The following is a 13,118-nucleotide window of genomic DNA, read 5'->3' as shown; positions in this document are numbered from 1 at the left end:
TGATGGCGTGCACAGGGTCACGCTGCTCGCCCTATTTTGGGTTGGGAGGGAGATTTCCCCCTGGGTTTTGGTTAATGTGTTTTCACCTCCTCCTACTTCATGGGCATGCTCGGTCTATTGAAAAATCTGCACTTTCCTTCCCCTTGCACAAGGCTTGGGCACTAATGACACATGGGTCTTTTTTCTTCTCTACAGCTGGGAAATACTTGAGTCCCTTTTGGACTCAGATGCTTTGCTCTCATTAAAGCCCTTTGGCTCAGCATCAGGCTGCTCGCATGAACTGCAATGGTCCGTGATACACACAGGATAAACACTAAGCACAATCAACCCTGCAGAAATACGGTCTACACAGACTCGCCTTCATTCCTAAAGGACTAGCACACTCATGATCTAGCTGACAAATTTCCAAGCTCAAGCAGGAAAGTGAAATAACAGGGGTTGCTGCTGCAAGTGTGTCTATATAAGCCACCCTCCAGCATCTCTGATCTCTCCTGTCTGCGCTCACTGCTGGAGGCTGGGCAGATGGGCTGGGGCTGTACCTGACATGTTCAGCTACACAGAAGGGTTTCAGCCACACAAGAAGGTTTCAAGATTGGCACTTCTGCACACACACACACAAATAGCAGATAAAAGGGAGGTGCCTGTTGTTTGGGAGAATGGGAATAAGGGGGTAGGAAGCCAGTTCCCGGAGTTAAGTACCTAAATCCCCTCTCAACTGTTCATGGATTTGTGCTGAGCAGGCTGAAGAAGTGCCGATGGATTTCTAGGGTGACACAAAGAACAGGCTGGGAACTGTCGGCAGGGATGAAAATGGCAAAAGTGGTGCTGGTGGCTACAAGAATCAGACAGGCAGGACTTCACAGGAGTTCAGCAGTGCCATAATCATGATGACAAAGTAACCCTTGTTAGGACCAAAATTCCTGCTCTCTAGAAGGGAACATACAGCATGAGATAAATCTTATCGCAGAGCAGTACTAATGGACTGCTGCATATAGGACCTCATGCAATTTTTATTCACTCTCATTTCAAATATTCCTGATACCGGAGTTTTTCCCCTTCTCCCAGGAGGCTGCATTATTCTGCCATTAGATTGCAAATGTAAAGGTAATAGCATTTAATAATTGCTCTGAGACTAAGACTGTTTCTCTCTTCAGGAATATTAACCCAAAAATAGCTGAATCAGCTCCCTTAAAGGCACTAGTACCTACCAAAGAACAGTCCTGCTCTTTCTTATTTTCTACATGAGATTCTCAAAAAAACCCACCTTATTTTTTATGGTAGGTCAGGTGGCTCTGAATTTACAGGCACTTACTTTTAATGATCATCCTCAGTGGGAGTAGACATGTGCAGGAGGTAAAATAAAGGGAATGTTATATTACTGCATCTGTCCCCGAGGCTTACTATTTTATGGGGGATATGTTATGAATATCTATTGTGCTGAAAGCTCATATGACTGCCATCTCTCTGCTTGACTTCTAAATTAACTAAGCCCTTTTCTTTGAAGATTAAAACTGATTCCTTAAATAGAATGATAAAGTGATTGTCAAAGCCATGACAAGCTGACTGCTGTACCATAATGCCTCAAATCAAGAACCATTAGAAATAATAATTCTAACTTTGAGAACATTAGCTGCAATTATTAACATATTGTAAATATGCAAAGAAAAGTGGAATAGACTTTATATCCTCTTAACTTTTCATTTAGCTCCAAAAATAAGACAGTAGATGGGTTGATGAGCTCTATGACCTTCTTAATGGCAACGTGGCTGAGAAGCACCGCAAGAACTCGTTGGAAACTCCAGCGAAGATTGTAAGAGCAAAAAGGTCAGAGAAGTTAATTTCCCCTGCCCTTTTTTAAGCTTTAGAACAAAGTTGAAATGGGACTTACATGATGTTAAAGCAGAAATTGAAAGAACTTTACACTTAGGGACAGAATGGGCTTTGTAAGAGGTCAGGCCAACTTGCAAAGCAAAGGTGTTTCCCAGAGACAGTGACCACGGGAAACAGAAAAGGAGAGTGACAGGCTGAGAGTTGATGTAGTTAAAAACAAATCTGTTTTGGTCCCACCACAAAACTAATTATTCACATCTGTTTTCAGCAGTGGTTTATATAGTCTGCCTTTGTCCCTGTGGTCAACAAGACGAAGCCAGGAAGATAGATGCTGTCAGGTGTAAAAGCACAAACAAAACTGAAGGACTTCAAAGCACTCAAGCCAGAAATAATGCAATATCTATACCAGAGTGCAGAATGAATTGGCACAGAATATACTAAGCCTGAAAGGAAGGATATTTAACAAGCATCTAAGTGCAGACCAACAAACTGGCAGAAGATCAGTTTATGAAATAGATTATATGATGAGTGTGTCTGCTTTAGCTGGAACACAGACTAATGAGCTCCAAAAAGGAAAGCTGAAGTGCTCCCTTTCTCCACCCCACCCCACTTGATAAATAGACTTTCATTCCTCTGCACTGCTCACAGATGGTGAAACCCTTTACTTTGTTCTACTCAAAATGACTTCATACGCAGCCCCCAGCTGGTAGACTGGACCTGGCCAAACCCAGGGATTTATTTGGCCCATCAGATTTATAGCTATAGAAGATAAGTGCTTCCTTTTGAAATAGGTTTTTCCTCCTCCTTACTTTTATGTACGTCCTGGCTCTGAACTCGTGCCTCTCAGAAGCGCAGCTTGCTCATGCTTCCCATTCCTCTCTGTGCTTGGAATTCAAATTTCTTCAGTTCAAAGGTTCCATTTTCAACTAAATGGTCTGTGGTTCTGCACCTCACTTGTGAGCAGCTACCATAACTTGAAACACAGAAAAAGACATAAAAATAGGGAGTCCTAGAAATGGTCTGAATCAGTTCATGGCTCCCTCATCTCTGTCCTTTCATCTCCATGCTCTAAATGACAATAAACACAACAAACTACAGAAACTACTGTCAAATAGCCTTCTAATCAAAGCCAGACAGACTGAATCCAAGCCTAACCAGCCTTAACTGAGTTTGCCCACTGGTGCCGGCTGGAGCTGCTCACCCTCTCTGAAACACAGACCCAAACCTGCTGACCTGCATCCTTTTGTCATTAAAGCTTACTGTCTGCTTTAGGGAGCTTTGGAAATCATTCTGGTAAGTGCCACAACTCCACCTCTGCCGCCATGAACTTCAGAGGAAATGTTTCTGTGAGTAAAGGGGATCTTTATTTCTGTGAGCTTAATTTAGTCCTGCTCAGAAACTGTCTGACACTTTTTAGTAGAGTCTCGATCCAAACCACCTTTTCCCACATGACTACAATTTACTCTAGAAAAGCAAGATTTCCAAGGAAATATAAGCTCTACTTAAGTTTCACAAAAGCAGCTGCGTATCAACTGCTACATCTTGCTGCCTCTTATTCCTCTTTTAAAGAATTTAATCAAGGATGATTGCAAGCCCTGATCAACTAGAATAAGTTGGGTTTGCAGATGAGGATACAAAACCGTATGAATCCTCTGACAATATGAGCAATACACGATGTTTTATCTGGCTCCCACTCATTTATCTGAGATCACACGGAACATGTGAATCAGGCAAATCCTCTTTTCAGAAGCACCAAAGCAATTATATAGCATAACTGCAGGATAGGATCCCTCCCCTTGCTGTTTGTGAGCTATCTAAACCGAATTGGCTATATAAAACCCAGACCAGACTAACAATTTCCTCCCAGGTGTACAGCAATATGTGGAGATTACAGCAGAAAGGATTGCTCGAGGGTTCCTCCCTGCTTGATTACGAGTCCAGGGGATTCTGGATACTACAACAGCAGCGAGAAAATAGTGGGTCAAATTCTTCCCTATTGTTGCCTCTGTCCAGCTCTGCTGACGTCAGTGTTGCTATTACCAGATTTAGCAGATGATTGCTGGGAAAGAGGATAATGGTGACCTTCAATCAAATGAAACCTTTGGAAGGAGGGTGAACCCTCGCTGCCTCATGCATGGACTCAAATCCACTTCTCTTTGATGGGGTTGCACTATTGACTAAGGAAAATTTGCCCTACTGAGTTTTATTGTCATTATTTAATCATTTCTGATGTTTAAGTGGTAGAGTTGGCACAGAGCCAGCTCTAGTGTGTTCCTCTGATGCACCTGGTCCTCAGGTTTGATCTCCAAGTAACAAGAAAATCCATTGTAAGGCCAACGTGGAGGCATAAAGGGAGGAAGTGAGCAGCATTTGTGGTGCAACATGCAGAAAATTGTTTGATTTAGGACAGGGTGTATACAACAAAGAGCTACATTTTATGGTTGAATGACTGGACTTGTAGATGAATGTCTTTCATTAGAAAGTAAACACCAATCAAATATCATGTAGAAAACTGCAGAGCTCTGAGCTGCGCCGCAAGGAATCGAGCAGTGCCCACCTGCAAGAAGACCTTGTTCTTTACTGCACCAGGAATATCTAGGATGGATAACCTTTTATAACCTTGCCTCACATTTTTAACATCTGTGTGCTGTCATATTTCCTACATATAACCCCTGCTTGATTTTATTTTGGTTTTTACTTTGTAATTAACATCGACGTCATACACAATTTCACAGCAAATTAAATGCCTCATTAGTCAGACTCATGACATAAGCATCCCTAACATTAAACCTTTCCAGCAGTTGGAAAAAAATGACAGGAAATCTGCCAGGCATCTACAACCGAGCTCTGTAATCACATTAGCCACTCAGCTCATATTTGATTATAAGGACTTAAGAGGTACCTGTTTCTGGAGTGAACCTTCCCCAAAGCATGTACCAGTGGAACAAGCTAAGCTGCTCAGTCATACTAGCCAGTGCAAAACAAATATAATGGCTGTATGGCAGCCTTAAGATCCGACAACAGGACCTCCCACAGCTGAGCTGATCTCATGACACAACTAACTCTGTATTTTTTTGGAAGCCAGACAGCATTAGGCTGTGTAGAGTCTGGTCTTAAGACCTCAAAAATGACCATAAAACCCAAGTAGGAGTGCTGGGTTCAGTGCAGGCGCTGCCTCTTATCGATGAAATGGCAAGTGCTCAGAGGGGAACAAGAACAACCGCTGGGCTGGAAAACACCAACCAGGGAACAAACTTGATGAGGGAATCTCAGCTGTGCAGAGCCATGGTAATAGTCTTCAAATACAGAGAAGATAACTGCAAAGGAGAGAAAATGAAACCGTCCTCTGTCTACTGTGAAGATCTCAAGCAGCACTGTGTCTTAACATTCAGACAAGGGAACGTGAAGCGAAACATCAAGAAAAATAATCAAACTCTTGTAAAGGATGCCCAGCAAGACTGTGAGATTTCCATGCTTGGAGGGTTTTAAACAAGGGCTAGACAAATATCTGTCAGAAATGTTGTGAGTATAGCTGGCTTCTGTACAAAGGGGAAGATCGATGTCTCAGAGTTCTGTGCAGCCCAGATTGGAAACTTTGTTAAATCTTCCTATCTATCTCATGTTATTCTTACATTCTTTATTCCCTATAAACTCTCCTAATAGAGAATTTTTTACATTATTGTTTCTATATTTGCACGTCACACTGAAAAACCCTGAATAAAATAAACAAAATATTTTCAGGAAAATTAGGAATTCCACAAGCTCCTTATACAGCTTATTCCTTTGCATCTAAGCTTTTTCTTAACTTAGATCTTCCTTGCAGCAAATTAAGATGATTATTTTTAATCTTGCCCTTTGCAGTCATGGAGACTGATTTATCATTATTTTCCGCCCTTACAAACCTTTGTGTATTTGAAGACTTTTATTTCTCATCAGTCTTCCCCCTTCTAGACTAAACAAACCCAATACTTCAACGATTCTTCACAGGACACACTGTTGAAACTCTCCTAATTTTGTAATCTTCTCCACAGGACTATCTTCAGTTCATCCAAATTCTCCTAAAGGACAGTAATCCCAAACTGGATGTGGTTTTCCAGCTATGACCGTAATAATGCTGAGCACGGTAAAAGATGCAAGAGAATAATTTGCCATCCAGAACAGCCCTGTAATTTTGGAAAGTATCAACATGGGCCTTTTTATCACTGTTTGCAACAAACCTCTTTTGGTTTACTGTCAACTACAATCCCCAAGTTGTTTTGTTCATGGTAGTTTTGTTTTGCTGATGAAAACCGAGATATGAGCCTTATTTCCAGAAGTCTAAAACCCATCAATATTTATAAAAGCACTCTGAAATCTATACTGGGAAAAGCAAAGTATTTGTTAGTGGTGTATAAATGTTGTTATAGCTATAAATATACCTGTGCTCTCAGATGCTTTCAAGTCTGTGTATTTTTGACCCTTTTGCAATTAAAAGCTGTACCAGAGAGACATTGGGGAAGACAAGGCTGGTGTGTGGGGACTTGGGGGAGCGCTGCTCCTCTGCATACATCATGAGCAGTACAGAAGTCCATATTCCCAGAGAAATACACTCCCTGCTCCTGAACTGACCACTTTTGTTTAGGAAACAAGAAAACATGCTGTGAAGAGCAATAAAAATAGAAAGCAGCTGTGCTGCTCTTCTGCCATTCTCTGGCTCTTTTCATACTCTGTACGCAGCCCCAGAGCTGATCCTGTCCGGGCTTCTCTGCAGGTGCCCTCCACCTGCCCCATGCTGGCAGCATCACCCTGTCCAACAACAGGGGCTCCTGGGGCCAGGCTCCACTGGAGGCTGCCAGCTCAGAGGAAGGCTCCTTGCCCTCCCAACCCAGTTGTACCTGATCTTTCTCTGTCACAAAATTAACAGATTTTTTAGGGGCAGCCACTGACCAGGCAACCCAGCTCAACACAGTCCTCAGGACCAGCTTTCTCTGGGCAGTGACTCCACTGGCTAATGGAGGTGTGGGTCGGCAATGGGCAACCTTGGTATCTCCTGCTGGTTGCCTCCCTGGAGGCTCTGCATGGCAAGAAAGGCCACTGCTAAGCAGTGGGAGAGGGAAAAAGGAGAAGTGGGGATGATCTGGAAAGTAGACCGGTGCATGAGGGAGATGGAGGGGCTGTTGGGCACGGACAGGAGGAGCTGGCGTGGCACAGTTGCTGCTCCAGCTGACTTGGGTCCCAGTTAGCTAGAGTGGAACTAGGAAAATAACTCCAATTTTCCAGGACACTTTGGATTATTGCTGCATGGACACGTGCAAGATACTTTGTGTTATTTATAAGCGCATGCAAGTTCATCCTATGTGTCCAGGGAAACAACTCAGACCTAGCAGAGGTTCAGCTCCAAGCCACACTGCAGCAAGAAGCAGGGGCCAAAAGACCTCCCCATGCTTTTATCCGGGCTGCCCTCCCACACAAACCCTGATGGATGTGGTGCTGATGTGCCCAGACATGGCAGCACGTTGAAATACCGCAACAAAAGAGGAGGCGAAGGGAAACTGAGTATATGGTTACCTTTGATACTAATCCCTCTCATCCAGGACTACTGCTAATATATCCTAAGGACAGAGACAGCTACCAGAGCCAGCATTAAATGAAAGAAAAATGGCCAAAATAATCCATTTTCCTAGTGAATATAACAGTTCCTTCCCAAAATGCAATTCAGGGAAATTTAATATTCTCTTTCAGGGAACTTTAAGTAGCACCACAAAAAACCTGTCTCTCTCCTTTCTGGAAATATGGTAGTCTTCATAATGTGAAATGTTCTAAGTTTGTGACAAAAACCTGTCACACCTTCACAGCCACTCCTATTGCTCCTTGCACACAAGTGTATTCAGATCTACATATCAATATAATGCAACTGCACATCGATGCAACATTACTGGGCTCCTGCCTAAGGACTATCTCACAACTACCCTTATAAACCCCTGTTTTAAAATGACAGTGGTAAGGAGCTGCAGGCTTTAAAGAGAAAGGCAATGCCACACTGCCTGCCTTCAGCATACTGCTTTGACTAATCCAACCTTATGCACTTACAGTTTCCAAGAAAAAAGGCTATGTATAATTACATGCAAGAGGTTGGGGGGAATGGTGGGTGATGTGGAACAAAGAGCACATTTTCAAGAGCTTTGAAAGCTCGTGCGGCTTACCAAGATCAATGACATGTCATCCCAGAGGAGCGCTGGAAAAAGCCTTTGTAGTTCTGCTCCCCTTCTGTCTGTCTGTATTTTGTATTTCTAAGCAGGCAGCTTGCAGCCAGCGTGCATGTGCGTGCAGCTAGTGTGGACTGTGCATGTGTTTAAGCAACAGACAGCATCCATGTGTTAGAGACTGCAGACAAATGAAATGCTGTGCAAAGCTGGGTGGCACAGAGAAATGCATATTTAAATTAGAAGTTAACACAGAGAGACAGAGTTGAGACAGGACATGGAGATGTTGTTCCTATGATCTGATCAATAAAATGTCCACCTAGCAGATATTAAAATGGTTTCTGGGCCACAGAGAGCAGCATGTTTTCTTTTTGGCTAATGCATCTCAAACACAAAGCGGTGGGAAATACTGTAAATAACAGTTTTTAAAAAAATCATCCCCAAGAGCAAGAAAAAGTCGAGCTGAAAATAATACATCTGAATCAGGTTTAAATTGGCTTTCAAGAAATAGCCTGACACATGCAGCATCAGTCTCTCAAAACCGAGCGTAATGCAAGAGGCAGTACAGAAGCAGATTGAGTGGAAAAGATTTTCCATGCTGCTTAATTTATGAAAAGGTAAATAAGATTACAGGGAAAGGTGGAAGATAAGGAGGATAAGAAAAAAAAAAAAAGAGAAGCTTTTCCTTTTTCAAGTAAGGGCCAGTGGAGTTTTTAGGACTCAGCTTGATATTCCAATAAATAATCGTGTTTTTCCAACTGAACAACCAGCTAGACACGGCAAACTGTAATTAACACCAAGAAGCATAATGCTATTTGGCATGCTTACACCTTGTTTCTGAACAGGAGGCTGCAAGAACCCCTTAAAAGCTATTCAAAGAAACTTATAATTATAATTATGTGCTAGTGTGATTAGGCTCTTCTAATAATGTCATGCCTATTGAGCGCACCCTATTGAAAAGCCCACATAAAAGTGCACAGTTCCACTGATCAGTACGCTTCTGCCAGAAGCCCTCATTTGGAGATCTGAGAAATGAAAGAAACATTACTATGGAGATTAAGAAATTTGGTTTAGCACTGTAAAATAATATTATGATTGAATAATATTATCACCAACTATTAATAAATGTGCCAGCATTTCCCATTGGAAGACACCATATGCGGTACTTATAGCTATGCCAGGATTCTTAAGCCGTGGGAGTGAAGCTCATGTTAAAAAGTTCTTTGACTACTTCAAGGCTTTGGTGACCTGGAGCAGAACTTTGCTATGGGCAACAAAGTGGGGAACAAATACACATTTTTGACTGTGCACAACGGCTCAAGACAGCATGAATAAGGTCATAGAGCAACCCGATTACAGGATTATTATTATGCAATTATAGAGGTGCTAAATAATTTTAGTGTTATTGCAAATAGTCATTTTAATAGAAACTTTTCTTCAACTTTATTGCAGGAAACAAAGACCTCATCTACAACTTTATGTAAAATAAGCCATAAAAGTGCTCTCAGCCCAATTGTGTTGGTAACTAGCTCTTGTTCATTTTAATTTAGAAGGACTGAAAGGTATAAGCAAGAAGTGAGATGCCTGCTACCTTAGGCCAATTAATCTGTGTACCTGAGAATGTATTCTTGAGAGTTAAAACACAGTGAAGTGAGTCCTGGGGACCCATGCACCTACACAGGCATGGAGCTTGTAGAAGGTGAAGAGCATCCAGCTCTTAGAATGCAAGGAAGAAATCTTTGCAGGTGCTGAAGTCTGTAATGATCTAGTGCAAGTGTATGCCAGCTGCTGTTTGAATGCTTGGGTTACTGAGCAGTTTTTGTAGATAATCACATCTCCTTATACATCCTGGATGAGTTTTCAGAACGTGGGACAAGCGAGACAAAAGAACCTTCTTCGTGCCTTTCAGCTTCCCTTCCCCTCTCACACAACCTTGTGCCTCATCTCACAATCACTCACCTCCAGATGTACCCATTATTGTTATTTCTGGAGACAAAGTAGAATTTGCCACCCCCAAGAATTTCCAAGAATTTGGAAAACGCCTTTGGGGCTGCAAAAAAACCTTCAAACAAAGCAGGGAGGGATATATAACACTGTATTAAAAAGAAAATATATTAATGTCCATAAAGCAAGGCATTACCATTCTCTTCATCTCCTTGGAGACCTGGTGAGCTCCAAGGTGGTTGTAAAAGGGCCGGTCAACACCCCAGTGCGGCGGGTTGTGGCTGATGGAATTAGCGCGCTGACGGTTCATCTTGGCTATTGTGGCTTTCTCATCTTTCTGAAATACAAATGAGAGAGAAACACAGAATAAATCTTGAAGCATGTACACTGCAATCCTTCTCCAAGCACCTCACACTTCTGATCACTCACTCCAGAAGTTGGCTTTGTGCCTTGAACTTTATGAAGTGGCTGCTGATCAGGAGCAGTCCCAGCCCACCATTTCTTTTTCTTCTTATTTTTAGAACACTTGCCCTTAATTTGCTTGTTTTCACTCCTTTGCTTGTTTTGAATAACCAACATAACCTATGTAAACACATGGACCATTCCAAAATGGAGACATCTATTTTCTTTTTTAGTAAACTGAATCAAATTGAGTCACTTTGGATCGGAAATTGCAGATCCAAGCTGAGATATGACATAGAGGGTCCTCTAAAAAAACCCCACAAAACCAAACCAAAAAAGAGAAACAACACACAGAGCAATCGGCTTGAAGAACAGGAGTCTTGAAGCTCCTGGAAGGTATGGGAATAAAGGACAGCTTCCTCTGTAGGTACAAGCAAATCATTTCCACACGTGCAAGAGCATTTTCCCAGGCATGCTGAGGAAGGCACGTCAGTCATGCAAACAACTTAACTGCCTATCTGTTAAGAGGAACGGTATTGCAGAGTGTGACAAAACAGCCTCCTGTTCCCTAGTACTAGCTGCAAATTTTGCCACTGACACTTTCCTGAAGTGTGGATAAAGTCTCTGGGTTTGTTATTAGAGCTGGTTTTGAATCTTGGTTGTAACTGGAGCTTCCTGCAAAGTTCACACAGGATCTGTCAGAAAGGTTTCATTCCGGCTCCAGGCCAGCTACAAGGGCACAGAAGTGCAGCACATAGCCAGGCTACACAACAGGCTGGGTAATTCCTTATTTTGAATATATACTCTAGCTAAAAAGAAAGGCAGATTTCCACGTGGAACGTGTTTTGTGGAAAGATGGGAGTTTATTACACAGGGTCAAACTTGTTAATCTTCTCTAGCACTGGGGACTTGCTCAGTGAGGACTCTGCAATACACCTATACTGACTCAGCCAGAAGAGGGATGACAAAATATTACATCCTTGCTTAAAAGAGACCAACTCTGGAGAGTGTGAAAATTCGGACAGCTACAACCTGGCTGTTTGTTACTTGAGAGATTAAACCTTTTCAGGAGAAAATCTCTCCTTCCATGAGATTATGGAAAAAATAGACATAATAGTTAATTCTGGATTTCGGAAAGCACTCAGGCAACTGAATAACTTTAAAAGAAAGCATCTGTTGTTTTAAACTCCAGAATTTTAATTCAAGTGTTGTATGACAATACAGGTAAGTCCGCATCTTTCTTTGCTTAGAGTCTGCTTTCCTACCTGTTTATTTTGATTCCCCACTAGTCACTGTAACTGGTACCTGTCAGGAGTTTGCAAAATACCCGGTGTTATTTCCATGGTAACCAGAGAGTTAAATGTCAAGTGTTATGCTGCCTTAAATTACATTTTTTTAAAAGAAATTTTAAGAAGCCTGCTAAAAATCAGTGATGGGGAAAGCTGCCTGATTGACAAGCATGGGAAATCATCATTTCTCTTCTTGCAAAGAAGACAGCTGCAATGACAACACTTCCCATGAGACCACAAGCTCACCGTGCAGGCACCAAACATTCCCAGGAACATAGCACTGCAGGCCACCACCTTGGGACATGGTGCCACTTGCAACGTGAGACCTGAGCCAGGCACCCAACTAGCCCTGTGACAAGAAGTAGCAGGGGTCACTGTAGCTCTGGGCTGAGAGCAAGGATCTTTTTCCACCCAGCCAGGATAACATGTGTAAGGATCTCAAGGAAACTTAGTGGGAGCAAACCGAAGGGAGCTGTCAGCTCTCCAGGATGTTTGCTCCCGTGTTGCACGCCCGCAGGACAGCAAGTGCCTCCCACGTTGCCTCTTCCTTGCATCGAACCCACCACTGTTTCATCTGCCAGAGCTGCAAACTCCATCACTTGGCACCCGCTGAATTTCTCATGAGCAATCATGACAGAGCCACTGGATAACCTCCAGGAGAGCTGCCTTTTAAATGTTTCTAAAAATACAGTGATGTGATGCAATGCTGATGTCCAGATTTGAGCTGGTTTGAGGTTTTGTTTCTGAAAAGTTACTGCTCTTTATGGTCTCTGCCATCCTTTGTAGCACTTTCTTGTGGTTTTTTAGTTACGGAATGTTTTTCATAGTTATGTTTCTTTCTTCTATGATGTGATGCCAGAAAACTAGTAGGAAATAAAATTTCATTATCTCCAAACAAAGATACATTCTTTTCAATAATAGAAGTGACACTGTCAATCCATTTCATTGCAACTTAGTGAAGGGTTTTCAACCAAAAGCAATGAAAAAACCTAGACACTGAAAATAGCCTGGGGACCTATAAAAGCAAAGGTATTTTGTTACATTACAAATGCCTTTACATCAACAGATGATAAAAGATACAAACAGCAGGTTCCTCCCATGAGTTAGTAAATTTGGTTAGAACTGGATAAAAGCCTTAATGCCAAAAATCCAAGCAGATGTACCAACCCCTCTCAGCCAGCAAGTGATCCTTCTACCTGCTGCTAGTGCTGGTGACTCTGAAGCATCACTTAATTAATTTGGAGGGAATAAAAGACCTCTTACATGTTTATTATTGACAAATCTGGTTTTGAGGTAAGGGCGGGACACACGGGTAAATATATACTTCTGAGACTGTTTCTAACCATGAGGTCAGGCACCATAAATTTTCCATGGCTACATGAACTCTGGCTGTATTTTCCCCCACCCCAGGTTTCCAGCGGTTTGTGAACTATGTTTCAGCAAAATTTCCAATCAGATTAAAACACATATA

The 13,118-nt window shown here is 42.2% G+C and overlaps 1 protein-coding gene across 2 annotated transcripts in view; it reads right to left on the bottom strand.

Moving 5' to 3' along the window:
• Positions 1-13,118, bottom strand: part of ADCY5 (adenylate cyclase 5) — a gene marked incomplete at both ends in the record, with an annotated part of 214,902 nt that overhangs the window by 33,338 nt on the left and 168,446 nt on the right. For both annotated transcript variants that reach the window (XM_084264299.1, XM_084264300.1), the window contains one exon: positions 10,153-10,293. In XM_084264299.1, coding sequence (XP_084120425.1) covers positions 10,153-10,293 — 141 coding nt within the window. The remainder of the gene's footprint in view (positions 1-10,152; positions 10,294-13,118) is intronic.

The sequence above is a fragment of the Gallinula chloropus genome (assembly GCF_964237585.1).
Source record: "Gallinula chloropus genome assembly, chromosome: 5".
NCBI classification, from domain to species: domain Eukaryota; kingdom Metazoa; phylum Chordata; class Aves; order Gruiformes; family Rallidae; genus Gallinula; species Gallinula chloropus.
The sequence above is the reverse complement of the archived record's forward strand: the minus strand, read 5'-3'. Positions and strand labels throughout refer to the sequence as shown.